Source organism: Bos mutus, chromosome 22 (assembly GCF_027580195.1).
Source record: "Bos mutus isolate GX-2022 chromosome 22, NWIPB_WYAK_1.1, whole genome shotgun sequence".
Taxonomy (NCBI): Eukaryota; Metazoa; Chordata; class Mammalia; order Artiodactyla; family Bovidae; genus Bos; species Bos mutus.
Window position 1 is genome coordinate 61,068,911 of NC_091638.1, and position 23,237 is coordinate 61,092,147.

Consider the following 23,237-nt stretch of genomic DNA (forward strand, 5'->3'; position numbering starts at 1 on the left):
GCGGCGCTCTCCCCACCTCAGACGTTTCCTTCCCTCCCTCGTCCCTATGGTACCCACCAACAGGCGGGGCGGGAAAGCCCCGGAAGCCGGCACCATGTACTTCCGGGTCAAGGAGCGCGCGGCGGAGGCGACGGCGGCGGTGGCGGTCGGGCCTAGTTGTGTCTCTTGCTGTGGCGGCACCTGCGGCAGCGGCGGGGAACGGCCGGCGGGGCGCACGGTTCCGGGTACGTGCGGGCCGCGGCGTTCCGGGTTTCAGTAGCGCCCCGGCCGGAGGGCCGCTCCGGGCGCCGCACGCTTTGTCTGAGGCCTGCCCGGCGGTCCGAGGCCTGCGCTGCTCAGGCCCCGGGCTGACGGGCGGCGGCGGCCTCCTGCGGGTGCTGGAGGCCTCGCGCAGAGGCCGGGCGGCCCGCCTGCAGGCGGGTTCCCGGGAGGCGAGGAGCCCTCCGCCTCGTCCTGTGGCACCCGCCCCCTGTGCTGTCGCTCTCCGCGCTCCGAGAGCGGAGTATGACCCTTTGCTAACTCGTCTCCACGCCTCGTCTTCTTTGCTTTTATTGGCTTCGCCTGTGTGTCGACAGGCCCGTGTGGTTGTTGGGATGGTCTCCCGGTCCTTAACTCACGTAGTCTTCATAGCAGTCTCTCGGGAGTAGGTATTGGCCTTTTTGTTTTTACAGATAAGTAGATTGGAGTCTGGAGATGTTAAGTAACTTGCCAACGTCACACAGCTGCTGAATGCCGAGCCAGGGCCGGTTGTTAACCTAAGCCCTGAATCTGATTCCTGGCCCATGTTTTGTTTTTTTTTTTCTTTTTTCTTTGTAACAAGGATTGTGTTACATCGTTGTCAACTTTGTGGAGTTTATATACTTTTCTTGTTTCTGTAACAATAGAATAGTAGTCACCTGGTGAGCCACGGTTTGGCCTTTGGTCACTTGGACAGAACCTAAGGCTGAGTTTGACTTGGGCTTTAGCATGCCTGCCCTCTCCCTGAACCATTGGTGTTTTTCCTTAGGGAAAGAATGTTGAGTCAGAATGACAATAGCTGGTTCTTCTTTTGCACCAGGCTGGTAGTAGGGCCCTGACAGAGCCAGCCTGGCTTTGGTTCTCCCAGCAGCCCCCTGTAATGCACTCTTGATCTCTCTCTCAACCCTGCTAAGACCTTACTGGACTCTAGTTTGTTGTTGTTTTTGGTGGTGGGGAGGTTGGGCTCTCGCTTTTTGACTTGTATTGCAGCTTACAGTTTCAAGGTCTTGTAGCTACTCTGGCAGACGACGAATGAAAAATGAGATTTGAGCCCGTTGGACCTGAGCCGTTGGACCTAACACCCTTGCTTAGGGCCTGGGGACGGGCACCCAGGTTCTGGTCACGGCACAGCTGCCAGTGACCACACCGGAAGGCCTTTTGGTTCCTTAGTTGGGATAAAAGGTGCTTTCAGTCCCTGGATTTGAAAATAGAGGGAAATACTACTTTCGTTTAAATTTTCCCCCGGCTCCCTCAAGTTTGGAGACTGAGCAGAAAAGCCATAGAGCACTGCCTGCACTGTCGGAGGCGGCCAGCAGCCGGGAGGGGCCGTGCGCCTCCTGCAGAAAGGGCTTCCCGGGCATTGGTCTGGAACGTGCAAGCGGAGGTGGGGATAGTGGATCTGGGCAGGCATATCTGAGCTGGGGCTGCCACTGGGGCCAGTAGGTCCTGAGCCAGGGTCACATTCCCGCAGTGTTTTGAGTGTAGCGTTCCTCACGGAGAAACGGGGTGCCAGGGGTCCCTAATGTTGGTCTCTTATTTAGTGTTTGCACAGCTGCTTGGTCTGGGAAGTACCAGAGACTCCGGGCTCTTCTCCCTGGGCGCTGCCAGAAGGTGCTGTGTGTGACCATGCCCGGAAGGGAGAGGGGTATTGGGTGGCCTTTGGAAAGTCTCCTCCCCGGCTGTGATGGCGAAGCACAGGGCTTGAGGGACTGAACCCCACATGTGCAGGGACACAGGGAGTCAGCCTCGCTCCAGAGCTGGTGTCCCTGGCAAGTCCCCGTGGGCCAGACCCCATCGTGGCCACACTGACCTCTTCTGACAGCTCTCTGAGGCAGGCCTCGGTCTCAGTTACTGAGGGAGAAGCCAGGGGTTAACTTGTACTTTTGACCTTGTGCAAGTGAACCGCCCCTGAGGGTGCTCTGTGGTCTCCTTGGAGGGTTACATTTTCTGAAGTTTGCCCTGGTACTTTCCTGGGTGTGAACACTGACCCCCCACCCCCACCCCGCCATAGGCTGAGCGTCCCCGGCGCAGGACCCCTGCCGCACGAGTCGGGCAGGGTAGGTACGGTAGGTAGGTGTCATAGGATGGCGCTGTGGAATCTGGTCACAGGTGCAGCCTGAGGCTTACAGGTCGTCCACCTGCAGCGGCCCTGCCGCCGCCATGCGCACAGGAGGGTGCCGTGCTCCTGGGTGGGCAGTGGCACCGTCTCATCCGACGGCATCTCCAGCAGTGCTTGTGGTCGGGGCTTGGGTAGAAGACAGCGAAGGACCCTGCCGTGCTGCTGACTCACCAAGCAGGGGCGTGCAGACCCGTAGTTGAGCAGGACTGACTGATTTTCTCAACCCTAGGGAGCTAGGTAGAAAAAAGGTGGTGACTTTGGGGTCATGATCTCAGTTGACTGTTTCCAGCCAGACGCATCGTGTGGCAGGTGGCCATTTAGTGAAATTAACATGCCTTCACTGTTTTAGAAGCCGTCGTTCCAGAGCCTGGGGCTTTGTCTGGGATGTGAGACCCCCTGGCTGTGACCCTGGCCTCAGCCCCATCAGGGACCGCCCTTCGGGAGCATCTGTGCAGTGGTGGGGGCAATAGCGCCTGCCCAGGTGCTAGCTGATGCGTGTGGAGCACGCGGCGTGTGACCCTTGGGAGAGAAGCCTGCATGTGGGATCCTGGAGTGAGAGGCTTTCCTGCCTTCTTGGCTTGCTGCTGTCCGCCTCACCTCCTGCCCCGGTTCTTGCTTTGCTTCCGTTCCTCTGGTCTTGCTCTTTAGATGTGCAGACTGGACTCACAAACGCACTGTGCCATGGCGGGGGGTCTCCTCTCAGGCTCACCAGGGAAGTGAGGAGCCCTGATGGGGAAGGAACCCTTGTTTCGAGACCAAAGTCAGAGTCCCTGGGGCAGGAAGGTGCTTGTGTCCCTTTACGTCTGTGAGGTCACTGGTCTCGGTCTTCGCCGTTACACTGGCAGAAGCAGGCAGGCTCGGCACCCCCAGGTGGTGACCAGGAGCCCAGGAGCAGGTGGACATGGCAGCCTGGCCCCTGCTCCCCACAGCCCCATGCTGCTCCTGGGTAGGCAGGTGACTTGGCCGTGTTCCTGGAGGGGCTGAGGCCAGGTCAGAGGAGCCCCAGCTGGTGCCTGTGGCCTCTTGTGGGGGGCAGGTGTGCAGAGCTGGGCTGGCCAGCCGTGGCTGAGGGGGATGTGCCATGGGAGTGTGGGCAGAGGGCCAGCTTGCCACCTGGACCTTCTGGCACCCACCCCTCGCTGAAAGCCCCACTTTGACTCAGCCTGTGATACGCCGTTTCCCTCAAGCCTGGCCTTGGGTACCCGCGGAGTGTTGAGGTGTGGAAGGTGGCTGAACAAGAACACGGCTGGTCTGAGGCTACATTAGGCTTGTTGTAAGTTGGCATCTGGCTGTGAACGTGGCTCTGTGGACAGGAGCCAGTCTTCTGTGTGTGCCTGCACAGTTCCGGGCCAGTTCTGTCTCCTGTGCTAGGGCGGGATGCATGTCGGCAGGAGTGTGACGTATAACGGTTGTCACTGTCTAGGGGGAGCTTAACGCAAAGCCTAGAACAGAGGGGACTTACTCGACCCTCGCTTCTCTCAGAGCTGAACGCCCATGTCCAGCGATGGATGACGACAGCCTGGACGAGCTTGTGGACCGAAGCCCGGGGCCCGATGGCCACCCCAGACTCCGTCCTGCCGCCCTGGCCAGCGATGCTGGTGAGCCGCCCCCCGCCCCTCCGCCCAGAGCGGGGAGTGAGCCTTTACGCGTTGCCCTTCAAGTGCACAAGCAGCACGTCGTCTGCTTTTTATTGTTGACGTGGTCAATACAAACGTGCTCTTAAGTCCAGAGCCTCCACCCGCACACCTCACCCTCGCCGCCTGGCCCGGGGGCCGGGTGCTGCCAGGAGCCCTGTTGGCAGGTGTGCTCTGAGCGCCCCGTGCACCTTCTCCCCAGCCCTGCTCTCTGCTGCCTCGGCTGTGACACTGCCCTCGGGCCTGTGTCTTCCCTGTCGCTGTAGAAGGAAGCAGTGATGCCCACAGCGACGCCTCTGAGGACGACTCTGGCAGCGAGCACAGCGATGAGGAGGATGCGGACGGGGACCTGGAGGACGGATCTGGTGAGAACACGGACATCCTCGGGGCCCCAGGTCCTCTCGCGCTGTGACGGGAGTTGCTGTTCAGAAAACAGCCTTGGTGAGCTTGCCGCCTTCCGCATACCCGGCAGTGGAGGCTGTGAGCTGTCAGGGTGATGTTGCCTAACACGGTGGCCTCCTCTGGAAGTCCTCTGCAGTGGGTTTTGTCTTCAGCTGGGCAGCTGGCTCGCGTTGATGTGGTTGGGCTGACGACACAGTGGAAAGGTCTCTTGTCTGATGGCAGCAGGAGGGTAAAGGGCCTGAGAACAGGGAGCAGCGTGAAGGGCGTTTGCAGGGAGCATGCAGCTGGACGGACCTGTGGGCAGGGTGGACCCGGAGCCCGTTAGAGAGCAAGAGTAGCCTGAGCCCTGGTTCCCAAACTCCCGAGAGAGCCGGCAGAGGCGTGGAGCAACTGCTACAAGACTCTCAGTCTGCACCTCAGAACTTAGGTGCGGGAGCTTTGCTGTGTGCATGTCCTGCCCCGAGTGCCGCGCACCTGCCGCGCTGCCTTCCCTGGCCTTCCCGGCCACCCTGGCTGGCGCGTGGCCTGTGGGCTCCCCAGACTGTCCCACCCAGCCCCTCCCCGTGTGGCACTGGGCTTCAGGAGCTTGGCTCATTGCTGCTTCCCTTCCAACACCGCTGTTGGGACCTGCGTGGATGTTGAGGCATCCACCTGGTCTATCACGGTCCTTGGAGCTCCGTGGATATGAGCGTTAGAATGTTCCAGAGAGGTAACCCACATGTTTGGGGCAGTGCCTATGAAGGAGCAGCGTGAGTTTGCTTGCGTTGGTGACACATTATCCCAGAGTTAGACTGTAACTTCTTTGCAGGCACAGGCGGCTCTGGGCTGAGTCTGCAGGTGACAATGGGGCTGTTCCACTCGTTTCTGCAGATAGACTTGGGGCTTGGCGGCGGAGGACGTGAGGTCCTTGTAGGTTCAGCCCTGGAGCAGAGGCCACAGGGCCTGTGGATGCCAGTGGACAGGGGCTGGGTGCAGGGGGCTGGAAGACCGGCAGGAGCTCACCATCCAGGGGCAGAGACAGCGCACAAAGAAGCGGTTAGCTCAGGGGGATAGATGCCAAGGGTGTTGTTTAGGGGACATCAGGAGAAGGGGGTGGGCTTAGGTTCTTTGGTCTTGGGTTGGTGAGAAGCTTCCAGAAGGACAGGTCTCAGGTGTGATCTGGAGGGCAGGAGAGCTAGCTGGGCGGTGGTGTATGTGGGGCGGGCAGAGTGCTGGCGGGCAGCTGGCACAGAGCCGAGTCCTGCAGGTGATGAGGAGGTGCTGGTGGAGGGCAGGCACCTGGAGGCCACAGCTGTAGCTGAGGGGCACCGACCCGCCACTGTACACCCCGTGTTCTTCAGCGCCAGTCTGTGAAACAGGCGGGGAAGGAGGGGATCTCCGGCTGGTGAAAACCTAGACGGCTCGGGGGGCCTGCCTTCCGAGAAGCGACCTGCATCCTCACAGCCTCGTGTCGGCCGAGCCCCTCGCCTGCAGCTCTTTCTGCCCATCTTGTTGCTTTTTCGCCATGACGTTGATTCCCGAAAGTCACTTGCTTGTGTCGCTGTTTGCTCAGGTTCCAGCTGTAGAAACACCTGTTCAAGTCTTGATGAGAGAGGAGAACTGAGGACTCTGGTCTGTGCCTCACCAGCCATCCAGGTGGTGCGCACACACCCTCCTGCTCTGCTCCTCGAGCCCCTCCCCGAGCGGCCCCTCCCCACAGCTTGCTCTCGGCTCTTCCTGTGTGGTCCTGCCCTGCTCACGGGGCCCTTGCCCTCACCTTGCCTGGGTTCGCAGGCGTGCCAGCAGCTGCCACTCTGGGCTGGTACCCGTGTCTGCACCTCCTCCTCCTGGGCCCTTTTCTGTCTGGGACCTGGTCGTGCAGCTCCCGGGATGAGGTGGGCGGGCGGCTGGCTCGGCCTCGGTGCCTCACTGCTGGCGGCTGCTGCCCCTCAGGGACTCGGGGTGGCCTCCAGGGGCCGGCTCTCTGCCTGCCCCTCAGCTCCTGGTCTTCTGGGATTCTGGAGGAAGAGCCAGAGTACCCGGTTCCCATGCTCCACCTGCTGCTGTGCCCTTGGCCTCAGCCAGGCGTGTATCTGAGCCAAAGCACTCTCCAGAACTCTGTGGAGCCCAGCTTAGTTCTCTTGTTTTGTAACAGATTGTCACACACACAGCAGCTGAGAAGAGCACACTTGATGTCTCAGTGTCGTCTGTAGTCCAGATACCAGCAGCCAGTCCTCTGCGCAGGTCTTGCCCAGTTGACATCAAGGGGTCGCAGAGGCACCGCTCCTATGTAGGCTCAGGGTCCTCCCCCAAGGTCTGGCTTGTTGCCGGGTTTCAGGCCCCACAGTGTGGGGCTCTCATCCTGTCTTTGCCCTGGTGGGACCCCCTCTCCTCCTCGCTTAGGTTCTGGAGGCCACCCCTCGGTGGACAGGGTGCGTCAGCCTCTTGTTCTCTTGGGTTGTACAACCGGCAGAGGAAGCTGCTCTCCAGAGCTCGTGTGGTTATGTCGTGTGACAGCAGGGTCTCGGGCATGCGAGGACCCTGCCCACCGCGCCTCTCGTCCGCGTCTTGCTGTGACTTGGATCTTTATTCACTGGAGTTCAGTGGGGAGAGAAAACTGAAGCACATACTGACTTTCGTGCGAGCTGAATGGCCTCAGAAACTTTTAGAGGTTGATTAGGGCTGTGGTGTGCAGCTTGCCTGGTTAGGCATTTGTGGTCTCTGATCTGGAGGAAAGGAAAAGGAAAGGCCTTCCCCGAAGGTGGCAGCTCCCTGACGGCTTTGAGAAGGTGCTGCTGGAGTGAGGTGTCCTCCAGAGGCCGCTGCACTACGCCCAGAGGCGTGCTGGCCCCTGGGGGCCGCCTGCCTCCTGCGGGGGTTCCAATTTGGCTCCAAGTGCAGCTGGGGCCTTGTGCCTCCTGTGCGCCAGTTCACAGACTTGTGATCTTGCCTCTTAAGGTTCCGAGGACTCTGAGGACGATGGTGACGACCTGGACGCGTTGGCAGCGGCGGCGGATTCTCAGGGAGCTCTGGAAGGCAGCGGTGCGTTCAATTCCGATGACGACTCCGAGAGCTGCCCGATCTGTCTCAATGCTTTCAGGGAGCAGGCTGTGGGAACGCCCGAGAACTGCGCCCACTATTTCTGCCTCGATTGCATTGTGGAGTGGTCCAAGGTGCGTGGCGTTTCTTCGGCTGGGCTCCGTGTGGGTGACCAGCCCCTGGCCGGCCTCTCGTGGGTCTGGGTCTCTGCTTGATGGCAGGTCTGGTCTCTGCTTTGTCCATGCTCTGGGCCCTTGGGTGGCTAGTGACGCTCACTCTGGGGAGCACAGAACGAGGAGAGGGGTTTATGGGCCAGAAATCCCGGGTGGCCCAGGGCTGCCGGCCAGCTGAGCTGGCTGGTAGGCGTGTGCTGAGGGGTCAGCTCACAGACACGGAGCCTGACCCGTGAGCGCAGCAGTGGTGCACACGGGGGCGTGGGTGCTGCAGGGTGAGCTCTGGAAGCACTGCCCGCCCTTCTTCTGAACTTTGTGAAAAAAACTCAAAGAAGCATGAGCCCAAGGACAAGTGACTGCAGCTCCGGCCCGTGCCGTGCTTCAGGACGCCAGCCTCGCCTGCTGCTCCCCCCTTCCCTCTGTCATGGCTGTGGGCCCTGGAGCGCGGGCAGGACTGGCTGCGCTGCACCCGCCCTTCCGCAGTGAGGGTGGCGGTGGCGGCAGCGACTCGAGTGCCGAGCCACCTTGTCCGTGCCCGGCTGCCCACCTGGCCCCCAGTGCGCCTGCTGCCCCGCGCCCTCCTGTTTACTGGGCACTGATGGTTCGTGTGTCGGCTCCCCAGGAGAGCTGCCCCGCGCCACGGGAGCGTGGCTTCTCTCTTCTGCACGGCTGTGCTCTCGGCCCTCACACAGGGCCTGGTGCACACGGGCACTGAGTCAGCGACTGGGTTTTTTTGTGAAAGGAGCTCTCAACTTCTAAGAGAAATCCTTTTGAGGTGGTGTTAACAGTGACAGTGACTCTTCAAGATTATAATACAGTTTTTATTTTTTTACAGAATGCCAATTCCTGTCCAGTTGATCGAACTATATTTAAGTGTATTTGTATTCGAGCTCAATTTGGTGGTAAAATCTTGAAGAAGGTAAGTGTAGGTGCACCCTTATGTGTATTACATTGGTCCCTGTCTCATGGGAAACCTTCCTTCAAAAGGTGATTTGCTCTCCTGAAGTATTGGTTGCGTGCGCTTTAGAAATCTGCTGAAATGCCATTTGCAGCCGTAGGCTTAAAGCCTGGGCTGGCGGTGGTGCTATGTGCCTGGCTGGTATGGGCTCTGCGTCAGGGCCATCCCTGACTCCCTCCCCTTCACTCCACGCGCCTCTTCTGCTTCTCCGAGCTGCTTCGTTCCTGAGCCACAGCAGCCACGTGGGGGAGGCTGGGGTGGACCCGAGACTTGGGAGGCGGCCAGCTTTCGGGACCAGACTTCTGAAGGCACAGGGCAGGGCCAGGAGAGCTAAGGGCGGGCATCTTCCTCGCTGTTGGGGCCTCTGCAGGCCTCCTTTTGTTGAGCAGCAGCGTTAGTCTCAGAGAAGGCGTTCCCTGGTGGCCTGGTGGTTGAGACTCCCTGCCTGCATGGTCTGGCCCTGGTTCCGCCCTGGTCAGGGAGGTCCTCACAAGCCTCGGGGTGCTGCCGGGGAGGATGGTGCATACAGACTGGCTGCACATCTTCTCAGTGGGCTGGTTGTAGCCAGAGATCTGTTTTTTCACTGTGGAGCCAGAGGCAGCGGGGACTCCGCTTTGGGGACACAGACTTCTCTGAGTCTGTGTGGGCGACCCCATCCTGGCAGGGACGCCCTCCTGTGCCCGCCCGCACTCTGCTGTTCTGCCCAGAGGCCGCAGGAGCGCGGGCAGTTTCCTTGCAGGCTGGCTCTGCTTGAGTAGCTGTGAGTTAGGGCGGGCCCTGAGCTGTCCTCTGTGGGGAGGCAGAGGTGGTGCATGTCCCCTCATACCAATAGGTCCAGATCCGGCAGAGAGCCCGGAGGCACGGGGAGGCCCTGAGTGCCTGCCTGGTGTGGGAGCGAAGCTGGGGAGCACGGCGGGGAGGGAGGAGCAGACACTGCTCCTCGGGTGGGACTCGGGGCAGGAGACCAAGGCGGCCCGCCCCCCACAGATGGTGCCTGCTGGCGGCACCATGGGGAGCAGAAGTGACTGTCGAGGGGCAGCGCCCGCTTGAGGCCAGGTCCATGTGTGCCCGCCGCCTCCCCGCTCTGCAGCGCCACCCGTGGGCTCGGCTGGCTCTTTGTTCCTCTGCCCTGGGGTCCTTCTGCAGCGCACACCTTGTTCTCTGTTGAGTCACTTCTTTCTTGGGGTTCGCTGTCCTGAAATGGCTAGGGAATGTTAAAACCATGTATGTGTTACTTCAGAGCCCCCGGGCCCACGGAAGCCGTGTGCGCAAATCTGCTTTGGATCGATTTAGAACGATACAAACAGCTCTGGGGCTTGAATCCTGCTTGCTGTGTGCTCAGCGCACTCTTGTCCCCAGATTCCAGTAGAGAGTGCCCAGCTTGGGGAGAACGAGAATGAAGACCCGACCTTCTGTGAGGTGTGTGGCCGGAGCGACCGGGAGGACCGGCTGCTGCTCTGTGACGGCTGCGACGCTGGGTGAGCCCCTCCCCGTCCTGTCGGGCCTGGCTCCAAGTTGGGACCCCCAACGTGCTAAAGGGGAGCCTGTGGGCCGCTGCTCCGCACGCCAGCCCCACAGGCCTGCCCGGCTGTGCTCGGCGCCATGAGCCCCCACAGGTCATCTGAACCCCAGCGTCTGCTGCTGCACCTGCCGGCCTGGCCTGAGCTCACGTGCTCCATCCCCTCTACCCTCCTGCGGCTGTTTCTCTCGTTGCTGTTTACACCCTCCCCGTTCCCAGCCATCTCCTAAGACTGCTCGCAGAGGTGCACCTTACAGCTCAGGACGGAGGGCAGACGCGGGAAACGGGGGTGTGGGCCGGCCGGGCCAGGGTGGACAGGCTGTGGGAGCCTCCCCGGCAGGGCAGGTGGGCAGGGTGGGCTTCCAGCAGGGCTGCCAGCCGTCCTGTATCCGCAGTAGCCTGTGGTGTCGTCCGTCCACGCGGTGGGGGCTCCTGCTTCCCATCAGGCACGCTCCTCACCCTGGAGCAGCGTGGGCCCTGGAGGACCAGCACCCATGGGGCAGTGCAGACTGCCTGGGCCACCCGCCAGGGCCCCTTCCTGCCGTCTCCCTGTCCCCTGGTAGCAGGGCCCTCTCTCAGGGCCTAGCCGCACCTCCGCCTGCCTCTCAGTCCCCCTCAGGGCTCACACCGCTGAGAACACGGACCTCCCTCCTTCCTCATGGCTGTCAGCCGCATCCGTGTCCTGTGACAGCCCCAGAGGTCTGACCGCACTGTGCCTGCTCCGCGGCAGTCCCGGAGCTTGGCTGTGTCTGGGGGAGTCACGTTTAGCCTGTTGTCGCTCTGGATCTGGAGGGCAGAAGCGGGGCCCTGGTGTCCTGCCCACGGACCTCGCCGTCACGTACTGTGGCTGTGGGACGCAGGGCAGGGCGCGTCCTCGCCTCCAGTGTGGGTGGCTGTGCAGGAAGGGCTGGGACTGCGGGACGCTGCTGGGAGGCCACACGCAGGGGAAGGAGAGGCTGGTCCTGGCGTGGCCGCGGTTACCAGCCTTGCCTCTGGCTTCCCTGAGCCTGAAACCAGCCTGTGCGTTTTCTGGTGGTCTCGCAGATGCTGGGGCACTGGGGAGCCCCGAGTGGGGTGTTCATTTGCCAAGCTTCGATTTTCCCTTAAGCTGTTACCTCTGGGGGAGTAGGGACTGCACCGTGGGGCTTGTGGAACCTTAGTTACCCAACCAGGGGTTGAACCCGGGCCCTGGCAGTGAAATGGTCACTGAACCACCAGGGATTCCCTCTGTTTGTGTTTGACTTAACGGTACTCGTGAGTGGGGACCTCTCCGTGTCAGGGCTGCGCTGTTGCCGTGGGCGGGGGTCGTTCCTGTAGATGTGTGAGTGCTGCAGGCCTCCTTGAGGAGCGGCCACGGGGGTTTCCCGGGCTTGAGCCTGCAGCTGTCTTCTCCGTGGAGGGATTTGTGGGTGCAGACTGGGCAGGAGGGGCCCACATCACCCCCGCCAGCCTCTGCTCTGAGATCCTGGGGTGTGGTGGCGAGAACACGGTTGAACCACTCTCAGTTCTGGAGATGCCACTCAGTGTTGGGTGGTATTCTTGAGACTGACTGCGTCAGGGGGATTTCTCAGGCTGAAATATGGTTTGGGTTCTGGGTGCTCCCCGGTGCTTGGGGTCGGCCTGTGGCATCTGTCCACTGGGTGCTCGGGTGAGGTCCAGCCTGGGGATCGGGGCAGGATCTGCCTCCCTGCGACCTCACACAGGGCAGGGCTGGGAGCGGCAGGAGGCTTTGCAGCGGAGTCCAGCCTGGGCTCGGGTGTGCAGCGTGGGGTTGGCACTGTCTGGAGTCTCCAGGGTGCTGGCACTGGTGGCTCCTCCTCGACTGCTCCCCTGAGGACAAGTTAGGAAGCACTGTGGGGCAGGTGTCGCCGGGCAGAACTGGTGCTGATGTAGCTCCTCCTCGGCTGGGGGGCGCGGGGCCACCTCCGTGGTGGGCAGGAAAGGACCTCCCAATGACATGTACTTGGAGACCACCTCCCAGGAATGGTGGGCACCACCCGTACAGCTGCCAGCTTCCAGCTGCCAGTCTCTCGGCTCCAGATAGTATGTGCCCCGCGGAGAGTTGAGGGGCTATTGGGGCCCTTCCATAGGGCCGAGATGCCCCGAGGCCTATGGAGGAGGTCTGGCCGCCCAGAGTGCCTGGGGGAAGGGAGCGGACAGGGGTCCCCGGCTCAGGCACAGTCGCCTGCCCCGCGTCCTCGGGAGGGGCCTCCGCGGCAGCCCAGGCGGGGCCGGTGCTGCTGTCAGTGAGGGTGGGTGCTGCATCTCTGTTCTCAGACGCCCGTCCCGGAGCCTGGAGTGCGCCCTGGTGACCTCACTTAACTTCACCATCCCTGCAGGTCCATCTCCAGACGCAGTTGCATTGCAGGGTTAGGGCTCCAGCGTGGATGGGGGTACAAGAGCACAGCACCACATGGGGGGCACTGTCGTGAGGCTTAGACACCCTCTTGTCCCCCAGGTACCACATGGAGTGCTTGGACCCCCCTCTCCAGGAGGTTCCAGTGGATGAGTGGTTCTGTCCGGAATGTGCTGCCCTGGGGCTGCTTCTGCCGCTGGTAACGTGCTGCCTGTTCTCAGGCAGCCCAGACCCTTTCTGTGGGGGCGGGCACCTCGGCCCAGGGAGATGGCATCGGGCTGTCTGGCAGGGCTGGCTTTCAGTTGGACTCCGGTGCGAGGGTGGGAGGGCACGTTGGGTATGCGGTTGGTCAATGGGGGGTTCTGAGGGCCCAGGCACCAGGCAGCTGCCCCCTGCCTTCCATTCCTGAGTCCCCCTGCCAGGGCCAGGGCGTGGCGAAGCGCGTCAGCCATAGGTGTTTTCTTCCAAGATGCGGGTCCTGTGAGCGAGGAAGAGGTCTCCCTGCTCTTGGCTGACGTGGTGCCCACCACCAGCCGGCTTCGGCCCCACACGGGGAGGACACGGGCCATCGCCAGGACGAGGCAGAGCGAGAGGGTGCGAGCGACAGTGAACCGGAACCGGATGTCCACGGCCAGGAGGTTCCAGGTGGGTCCCTGTGGCCCTCCACGATGACTGCGTGCTGGGAGCGACGCTGAGGGGCCCGAGGCGGCGACAGCAGCGGAGAGGTGGCCCTGGGGGTGCTGGGCAGTGCTGTCACTCACGGGCCGTGGTGCCAGCCCGGAGGGCTGAGGACTTCGTGGTGGGCTTGGGCCCAGGACCCCACCGTCGAGGCCTGCAGTCCGCTCTCCTCAAGGCCCAGGAGTGCTCCTCCTGCCTTCGTGCCCGACCTGCCCCTCGGGAGGCCTTCCCAGACCCTGCTCCCCATGGGCACTCGGGAGCCCCCGCAGCCTGCCTGGTGTCTGTTGCTGCAGCTTGTGGGGCTCGGGGTCCCCGGGCTCCCTTGAGAGGCCTGAGGCGACTCCGCCCCTGACCATGCCATCCTGTGCTGCGCAGCGTGTCCCCAGGTACCTCATGTCTTCTCTGCTGGATGAGACCATTGAAGCCGTGGCTGCCGGGCTCAGCACGGCTGTGTACCAGCGCCCCGGGCCGCGTGCCCCAGCCCGCCGCAGGAGGAAAGGAGGTAGGCGTTCCTGGCTCCCGCTGCCCGCAGTCCTTGCCGTGGCGTGGCCTGGTCTCCATGTGCATCCGAGGCCCTGCAGGCCTGGGGTTTGGGTCTGGTTAGTCCCTCTGACGGAGAAGGCAATGGCACCCCACTCCAGTACTCTTGCCTGGAAAATCCCATGGACCGGGGAGCCTGGTAGGCTGCAGTCCATGGGGTCGCAAAGAGTCGGACCCGACTGAGCGACTTCACTTTCCCTTTTCACTTACATGCATTGGAGAAGGAAATGGCAACCCACTCCAGTGTTCTTGCCTGGAGAATCCCAGGGACGGGGGAGCCTGGTGGGCTGCCGTCTATGGGGTCGCACAGAGTCGGACACGACTGAAGCGACTTAGCAGCAGCAGCAGCAGCAGCAGTCCCTCTGAAGAACGCCCTGTTGGGCGGCTGTTGGTGTGGCAGCACCCCGAACGTGCATCAGAGTGACACAGCCTCCCCAAGTGGGTCGGGAAGAGCCCGAAGGGGCCTTGTGGAGATTCGTGCTGTTTTCTTTGGCTCGGGCAGCCCGCCGGTGCAGCCCTGTGCCTGGCTTTCCCGGGTGGGGGCCGTTGAAGTAATTCAGCATCTGTGCAGCTGCCATGCTGCTCACGTTTTCTGGGCCTTTTCTGTGTTAGTTTTGGTGACTTTGTCCCAGGAAGTTCGGTTCATTTCTTCCAGGGAGAAGCTTTCACCAAAGGTCAGCATCCTTGGCGGTTCCTGCTCCGTGCTCTGTCTTTGCTGGTCAGAATTCTGCTCCGTAGAGGAGCTGGCCCTCTTGCTTAACTACTTGTGTGAATCAGAAGACACGGACTCCTGTTTCATTGAGTGGGTTACAATCTGAAAAACCAGTGTTATTGAGACATATTTGCTGTGACAAGGGCATCCACTCTGGGCACGTGGCTCCCAGTGAGGCCGGCGAGCCTTCCAGCTGGACCCTGCCCCCGGCAGCCCCTGCGGGTGCCTGCCATCCTGCCGTTGGTGCTGTCTCTGCGTCCGTGGTTCTGCTCGGGAGGGGCTCGCATGTGTGCCCTGGTTTGTCACCGTGTGGCGGGGCTGTGGGTTCACTTGTGTTCTCTGGTGCGGGGCGTGCCGTGGCTCGTCCCTCTGCCTGTGCCGGGCATCTGGCTTGTTCCTCGGTGAAGCTGCTGTGCAGACCCTTGCCCATGGGTGCCCGTGGGTGGGTGTGCCTCCTGCTCTGGCTCAGTAGACAGGAGGAGACCGGTTGGCGCGGGAGGGGCCATGTCAGAGGCGCCCACCCCGCTCGCAGCGGCAGTGTTCTTGCCCAGCTCCTCCCATCTTCCTGCGCTCCCGGGCCTCCCCAGAGGACAGGCTGGGTGTGGAGACGAGACCTGAGGGCGACCGGTGGGTCGGTCACGGCTCTCTGCACCCAGAGGTCACGCTGATCCCTGAGCTGCAGGCTCAGGTGAGAGGTTCCGCTTCTCCTCTCTTTCTCCTGACTCTGCCCCGTCACATCCAGGACCTCACATCTCAATCCCAGCAGCTCACCTTTCGTCCGCAGCACCTGGAGAGGCGGGCTCGCCTCTGCTGTGTCCCTCCTGTCTTCAGCTGTCACGTCTCTGCAGGTGTGGTCACAGCTGTGGGGGCTGAGGGGCACGGGCACAGGCCCCGTCACCTCTTCCCCGGGGCCTGGCCGCTTCCGGCCAGTGTGTCCGTGCCCCCCGCCTCCTGTGTTACTTTGAAGCACGTCCTCGTCTTACGTGTGCGTGTCTCCCGGCACATTTCTGCAAGAGAGGGAGTGTTTTCTCTGACTTAATCCCGAGACCGTTGTTACACCTGAGGAGATGAGTAATTCCACAGCCTCACGATGCAGCCTGTCGGCATCGGAAGTTCTAATTGTGTCATAGACATGATGGAATTTTAAAGCAGTTTACGTGGAGCTGGAGCAAAGCTCTGTGCTGCGCTAGGGCTGCCTGTCGTGCGCCTCTGTCCTCTTGACGGGGTGGAGCAAGCAGGTCTCTTGGTGGCAGATCTCACCTCCTGGGTGGCTGGAGGCCTGAGGCTGGTTCAGCTGTGGGTGGAGTTCCGTCAGGCTCAAGTCTGCGAGTCACTGAGGAGATGGCGCAGTGGCTCCTCCCTCCCGGCCACGTCACGGAGCGTGGCTTCCGCAGCCGGTGCAGGCTCACTGACGCCCGGCCTGCTCCTGTGCTGACTAGTTCTTGTCCCTGAGCTGCTGCGGCAGCGTCCTCCCGTGGAGATCGCGCAGGGCTCTCAGCTTTGTCATGGGCTCAGGGACCCAGACTCGGTGTACACGCTTCCACCGCACAGTCACAAGGGTGGATCCCTGTCTTCCTTGGAACCCACTTCTGGGCTGAGGTTCCTGAGTGCTCCGGGGCTGCAGGAGCAGTGCGGCCTCGGGGCCCCCTGTGGCCGCCGGGGATCCTGCCGTTGCCCAGAGCACCCAGGTGGCTGCTGGCTGTGCAGGGTCGTCCTCGGGATATGTTTGCTGGAAACATACCGTGAAGTCCTCTGTTCCCCAGCCTCTGGGAGCAGTCCTCAGGGTGAGACTGCTGAGCGGCTCGCGTCCTCTGGTCTAATGTTGTTCCGTAGTGGTGTAAACCGTCTCCTTGCTGGTTCTAGTGATCAGGTCTGGAGATCAGCATAGGCTCAGACTTGCCTTGTCCTCGCTGTGTGCTGCCCCCCGGCCCCCCGTGGGGAAGCGTGTAGACACCCCGTAATAAGAAGTAAGGGAGCAGTGCCCCCAGGCGGGGTGGACAGTTGTTGGTCGGCCGAGCCTTGGGGGGACAGCAGGGTGGGGCAGACAGCGAAGCGAGTGCTGTCAACGTGCTCTTGGCAGGAAGACGGAAGAAAACGTCAGGAAGAAAGAAAGCCCCGTCCAGATTGTCTACAAAGAGCAGGAGCTCAGGGGCGAGGTTGAAGAAACGCCCAGGTCGTGTGAAGAAGAGGAAAGCACAGAAGATAAAGGTAGTCCGGGACGGGGGTCTCCCTAGGGGGGTTCTCCGGCTTGTGTGCGGTGGGGGGACAGCGGGAGGCACGGAAGTAGCTGTCTCTGTAATTACTTGGAGACTCACCAATAAAGACGCACATTTCTGCAGCGTGGACTGCAGACGGGCCTGAAGCGAGGTGTGTTCAGAGTACCGCAGAGTGGCTTTTGGAACCACAGGGCCCCACGGGGACAGGCCCCCACCTGTTGGGCTCTTGTGCCCAGGGTAGCAGGCACCTGGTATGAGGCGGGTGGAATGAGGCCTGGGCGGGGTCCTTGTGTGATGAGTACGTGCGCCCCTCAGGCTCTGGGGCGGCCAGCCCTCTGCCCCGTGTTTGGTGCCGTGGGTTCCTAGTTGAACTGGCATTTCCGGAGGCCATGGATCTCAGCCCTGTCGTTTCTCTCTCTGACCCTGGGTTCAGAATGAAGCCACGGCTCGTTCGCGCATCGCACGGACGCTGGGCCTCTGCAGGCCGGCCTGTGGAGCCTGCACCCCCTCCGTGTACAAGCCTGCAGACCCGTCTCTGGGGCTGATGCGAGCCGACATCGGGGCAGCCTCCCTCTCCCTGTTTGGAGACCCCTATGAATTGGACCCCTTTGACAGGTGGGTGCAGAGGGGCTGGGCTCTCTCCCTCAGGCTAGTGGACACGCCACTTCCGCTGGGGCCTGGCTCACTCTCGGGGTTTGTGTTTGTGAAGTTCCTTGCTCTGAGCAGCTCTCAGACCCCATTAGGTGGTGACTGAAAAGAGCTCCGTGCTCCCCTGGCGTGTCTGCCCCCATCCCTCCCGACTCGGAGGCCGGGGCGGCTGCTGACACGAGGTCCCTGCGCAGGCCCCGGCTCGGCGTTGAGTCACGGGGCCTGCCGAGGGCCGCTCGCTGTGGAGGGTGGGAGGGAGTTCCCGGGCCTGGACACGCAGGCCCACCTGCCCTTTGGCCTGTGTTCCTCCCCAGCAGTGAAGAGGCGTCTGCAAGTCCTGCTTCCCCTCTGAGCGCCAAGAGAAGGGTTCTTTCCCGATCAGCCCTGCGCTCCCACCAGCCTGTAGCCAGACCCATCTCCATGGGGCTCTCCAGGTGCGTCCTGGGGGGTAGGATGGGATGGGGTGCAGGTGGGCCCCAGGCCCGCAAGAACAGTGGACCCCACGGCGGGTGGGCGCTCTGCCACATGGCACCCTGAGGCCTCTTGTGGCCTCTCCCTGGCTCGTGGGTGAGGAAGAGCTGCAGCTAGTCCCAGGCCAGGGGCACGGGGCGCAGGGACAAGGAGGGGGCGTAGGGCAGGGCGGGGCTGGGCAAGGAGCCAGCCTTCTTTCCCGGCTGACAGTCCATCAGCCCAGCCAGGCAGCATTGCTCCTGCGCTCCGCCTGTCGGTGTAGCTGGGGCCAAGGGCCTCGCATGCGTCTACCCCCTCGCCCTGCCGTCTGTTGGTGGGAGCTGCTGGGGGGTGGGTCTTGTTCCTTCTCTCGGGGTCCCTGCCTGCACGTGGGGCACCAGGGCTGGAGGGGTGAGACAGCAGGGCGTGCCCGGTCTGCTTGCAGGAGAGGTGCTCCTGCCGTGGCCCCCCAGCCGGAAGTGGACACAGAGCCCAGCCCTGACCTGCTGGGGAGCATCCTGTCTGGCCAGAGCCTTCTGATGATGAACGGTGCCGACATCATCATCCACCGCGACGGCTCCCTCAGCGCCAAGAGGGCAGGTGAGCAGCTGTGCCCGCGGCCTCCTGCCGCCCTCCGCACGCCCCGGGTTAGGGCCACACGTCCTGGAGGCAGTCTGTGTGTGGCCGACCCAGCGGCCCTAGGGTTTACTCTCAAGCAGTGGGTAAGGGTGCTAAAGGCTAAAGATGTCTTTCCGTCGCTTGCTGATAGTGCAGTTGGTGGTGGGGTTTCCAGGCGGCCCACAGGCCCTCCTTGCTGCGGCACAGCTGCTTGTCTGCTCTCACAGCCCCAGGGACCCGCGCAGGGCCTTCTCCACAGGTCGGGGCCCCGGCGGGTCTCAGGGCTGGGGTGGATCTGGCCATAGAGGGCAGGCCAGGCCTCACAGCTGCAGTCAGTGGTAACCTGGGGTGCTGCTCCCTTTTCAAGGGTCTGTCAGAGCCCAGGCCCTTTCTGATCCACAAATAGCATAAAGAGTGCAGGAAACAGAAGTGGGCGTGGACCGCAGCACAGAGAGCCTGGGGCCCCCGCCCCCCAGGCTGCAGTGTTGAGCAAGCAGGAATGGAGACCGCACCGCACTGAGACGGCGTCCCGGGAGGTGGAGCCCCTTGCGGGGCCAGCGGGACCGATGGCTCGGCCTTTCTGTCTTTCAGTGCCAGTCTCTTTTCAGCAGAACTCAGCTGGTCCATCCAGAGAGCCAGAAGGCGCCGGGGGGCGTCAGTCAGGAAGCGGGCCACAGAGCTCGGGGCCCAGCTGCCCGGGCAGGGCCGCCCCCGCCCCCGCCCCCACCCGTGTCCCTGCACTCACATCGGGGGCAGCGGCAAAGCCGGACTCCTCGGTGACCCCTCGGTTGGGCCAGTCTCAGACCTCGTCCAGTGAGAGCAGACCTGGTATACAGCAGAGTGAGGGTGGCCAGTGTAACAGTGACAGCAAGCACTCTCTGCCTCTTGGGCCCGCGGCGCTGAAGGCCTCACACAGCAGTTCTGACTCGCCCTCCAAGAGTACAGTGCCGGGCCAGGCCCCGAGACCAGCTCCCAGGCGGACAGACATCTCCGAGCTCCCCAGGATACCAAAGATCAGGAGAGACAGCAGCCGGGGGGACGAGGGCCCTGCCAGTAGGCAGGGCGTCGAGCTCCCCAGCTCCTGCATCAGCCGGCTGACAGGCAGGGAGGGCCCTGGACAGCCTAGCTGCGGGGCCCGGGTGGAGGGTGAGCCCAGCAACCGGGGCGCACAGGAGCCCAGCACGCACTCCGGGGGGGGCCCCCAGCCCCCCGGCCCCCTGGGGCCGGCCCGGGGGAAGGCTGTTGGCTCCACCTTTGAGAGTTTCAGGATCAACATTCCTGGGAACACAGCCCATTCTGGCAGACTGCTCAGCCCTGGCTTCTGTAACACGTTCCGGCCGGTGGACAGCAAGGTGCAGAGGAGAGCGAGCCCCTCGCCCCTCTTCTCTGTCAGGAAGACGAAGCAGCTCAAGAGCGAGATCTATGACCCCTTCAACCCCACGGGCTCCGACTCCAGCTCCGCCAACAGCAGCCCCGAGCGTCTGGGCCTCCTGCCCTCGGAGATCACGCGGACCATCTCTGTTGACAGCCCCAAGGCCCTGGTGCTGCCCCCCGTGCGCTGCGTCACCTCCTACACGGTGCAGACCGGGGCGGGGAGAGAGCTGGAGCCCCCCCAGGGGCCCTCCAGTCTGCCTGAGCTCCAGGAAGAGGAGCCCTGCGCACAGGCTCAGCGGCCGTCCCCCGGAGCCCTGGGGCGATGAGGAGCTGCCTCCCCACAGCTCCTTCTTCGGCTCCGAGGGCCGGACAGTGACCTGCGTGACTGTGGTGGAGCCCGACACGCCGCCCAGCCCAGACGCCCCGCCTGCCACCACCCACAGGGTCGTGGAGCTGCGCTCCCTCTCCCGCTCCCGCTCCCGCTCCAGTTCCCGCAGCCGGAAGAAAGGCCCGCAGCCGAGGGCGGCCACCAGGGAGCACCGTGCCGGCCGCTCAGGCTCCCGCTCGTCCCGCTCAGGAGACCGGAGTTCCAGGTCTGCCTCGCCGCCGGCGGGCGAGGACCAGCCCAAGAGACACCGGCCCAAGGCCCGGGGCCGCAGGTCCTCCAGCGAGCGCTCCAGCAGCCGCGAGCGTGCCAAGCGGAAGAAGGCGAAGGACAAGAGCAGGGAGCGCGGCAGAGACTCCTGGGGTCGCGGCCGTCGGAGGTCCCGCTCCCGCTCTGGGAGCCCTGGGAGCTCATCCCACGAGCACCGCGAGGGCCGTAGGAAGAAGAGGCGACGGTCAGGGTCCAGGTCTCGGGGGAGGGAGTGCTCGCCCCCTAGGCACCCCAGGGAGAGGAGGGGGCGGCCCCGAGACAGGCGCGGCTCCCGCGAGAGGCGGCGGCGAAGGTCCAGGTCCCCCAGCTCGGAACACCGGCCCCGGGCGCACCGGCGGCCTCGGTCCCGGGAGAAGCGCTCGCGGCCCCGCCCCCACTCCCCTGAGCGGAAGTTGGCCCCGAAAGAGGCTTCTGCAGCACCCACTCCCCAGGGGGAGCCCAGGCCAGACAGGGAGCCCCCAGCCAGGTCCCCGGCTAGACCCCCATCCTCAGCGGGAGCAGACGGCTTGCCAGAAGGGCCCGAAGTCGACAAGACTGCCCCAGTCCCGGAGGTGCTGGCCGCGTGTCCAGCGGAGGACGTGGACTATGGCGACTCTGTGGAGGCGGGGCACCTCTTTGAGGACTTTTCCAGTGACACCATCTTCATGCAGCTTGATGATATGAGTTCCCCGCCCTCCCCAGAGAGCACGGACTCCTCCCCAGAGCGTGACCTCCTGCCCAAGACCACCATGCCCCCAGCTGGCCCCCAGCACGACACCAGCCTGGCCATGGCCATCATCCGGAGGGAGGTGTCTCGGATCCACGGTGAAGACGTGGCACAGCCCTCGCCTGGGACCGAGGGCCCCCAGGAGAAGCACTTGCTCCAGCAGGACGCAGACGAGGCCGCCACAGTGCCCTGTGCCCTGGGAGCCCAGGCTCCGGGCGGGACGCCTGTGGGGAAGGAGGAAGGCCCCTCTCAGAACCCCCTGCTGCGGGCTAAGGCGCTGGTGAAGAGGGTCACCTGGAACCTCCAGGAGGCAGAGTGCGGGGCCCCGGCCAATGACAGAGGCCTGTGTGAGTAGGCACTTTGAGGGGGCGGGGAGTGATCCTTGGGTAACTCCCAGGCTGCCTTGGTCGTTGGGGGTGGGATGGCGGCGCCTGCCCTGGACGCTTCAGGACGCTTTTCTGGAATTTTCTAGCCAGGAGGCAGTCTTGTGGCCTAGAGGGCCCCAGAACACCCACTCCCATATGTTGGCCCCCAGGGACACCACTTCACAGGCCACAAAAGCCCGGGAAGGAGTCTGGGAATCGGACGACGTGGGCCCCATGGCTGGGTTCCAGCAGGCACCCTTCTCTGAGCCGCCGGCCCCTGCTTATGCGCTTCCAGAGCCTGGCTTCCCCTACACTGACTCCTCTCAGGTGGGCCCCTGGGCTGGAGGGATGTGGCCTTGCACCCAGGCTATGTGGGCTGGGCTGGGCTGGGTTGGGTCTGAGAGCCGCACGCACCAGCCCTTGCTGCCTGGGCTCTTAGGGTTCAGAAGTGGGGTTGGGGGCACGGGGTAGTGAGTGTGCAGAGGCCGAGCAGGCTGTGTTCTCGCCCAGGTACAGAGCCCCAGCCTGCCCCCCGGCCCAGCCCTGCCATCGGGCATCCCGCCTTATGCACCTATCAGCCAGCCCGCGGTCCAGTTCCTCCTCCAGGGGAGCCTGCCCCTCCCGGGCTGCGGGGCGGCCCAGAGCATGGCCCCAGTGTCCACCACCCCGACTGCAGCCTCAGAGCCAGCTGGCCACGCTGCCGCCACCACTGCTGCCAACAACTCTGAGGAGAGGACGGCTCCCCCCAGGCCGACCCCAGAGAAGGCCAAGAATGAGGAGGTGAGACCCCTGCTCCTCCTCCAGGGGCAGGCGCGGGCCGGTAGCCCGGTGCCGAGCCCTCACCGGTGTCCTTGCCCCCAGTACATGAAGAAGCTGCACGTGCAGGAGCGGGCCGTGGAGGAGGTGAAGCTGGCCATCAAGCCCTTCTACCAGAAGAGGGAGGTGACCAAGGAGGAGTATAAGGACATCCTGCGCAAGGCGGTGCAGAAGGTGGGCGGGGCCTGTGCGCCTTGGGCTGGGTGGGCGGGGCCTGTGAGCCTTGGGCTGCGTGGCCACACCCACACCCCCTCGCTGTAGCCGGCCACTTAGGTGTTTGGGGTGTAAAGGCTGCTGTTTGTGAGCGGTTGTTAAAGAGGTTGAGCAACACTACGTTTAACCCCACTCACGGCTAGGAAAATGAGACCCCTAGAGGCGGACATGTCAGATTGCTTGAGGAGGGCTGTCAGCCACCCTGTGGTGGGCAGAGCAGGTAGACGCACGTCGGCCTGCCCGCTGCCCCTCACAGGGTCCCCAGGGCCTGGTCCCCATGATCCATGACCATGTGGGGAGCAGAGGGATGTCTGGGTCACTGTTCCCCCTCCCCCAGATTTGCCACAGCAAGAGCGGGGAGATCAACCCCGTGAAGGTGGGCAACCTGGTGAAGGCCTACGTGGACAAGTACCGGCACATGCGCAGACACCGGCGGGCCGAGGCCGGCGAGGAGCCGCCCGCCCAGAGCGCCGAGGGCTGAGGAGCGGCGGGAGCAGAACACCGGACACACCCCGCCCTCCCGTTTTCAGGGTTCCTGTGATCACACGTGGTCTGTGCACCTGCTTTGCTCATAGTTTGAAACTGGACTTTTTTATATGTATATTATAGATACACACTGTTCCCACTGTGTTCTAATTTATCAAAAATGGATTCTCTTTAGAAATGTCTGATTGGCTCAGTACTTGAAAGGTGGTGAGAAAGCGTGGGCCCGGGTGGGCACTTCACCCCTAGTGAGCCTTCTGCTCCCTTGTGTTTCACAGACAGATAGTTGCTCAGGTGTATACTTGGCTCCCCACCTCCCAGGTGGCACCCTGTTGGCAGTTCCCACT

At 63.1% G+C, this 23,237-nt stretch overlaps 1 protein-coding gene across 1 annotated transcript; it reads left to right on the top strand.

The window, feature by feature from the left end:
* The first annotated feature begins 89 nt into the window (after nucleotides 1–89).
* Nucleotides 90–23,075, top strand: PHRF1 (PHD and ring finger domains 1). The gene is given in 20 exon segments (XM_070360394.1): nucleotides 90–224; nucleotides 3,839–3,954; nucleotides 4,257–4,355; nucleotides 7,330–7,544; nucleotides 8,419–8,502; nucleotides 9,901–10,019; nucleotides 12,519–12,608; nucleotides 12,857–13,061; nucleotides 13,470–13,596; nucleotides 16,427–16,554; nucleotides 16,996–17,177; nucleotides 17,525–17,644; nucleotides 18,106–18,260; nucleotides 18,870–19,953; nucleotides 19,955–21,360; nucleotides 21,549–21,575; nucleotides 21,578–21,705; nucleotides 21,889–22,158; nucleotides 22,240–22,368; nucleotides 22,745–23,075. Coding segments are annotated over 19 exon segments (4,806 nt in total). The 5' UTR covers nucleotides 90–224; nucleotides 3,839–3,860; the 3' UTR covers nucleotides 22,889–23,075.
* The last annotated feature ends 162 nt before the right edge of the window (nucleotides 23,076–23,237 follow it).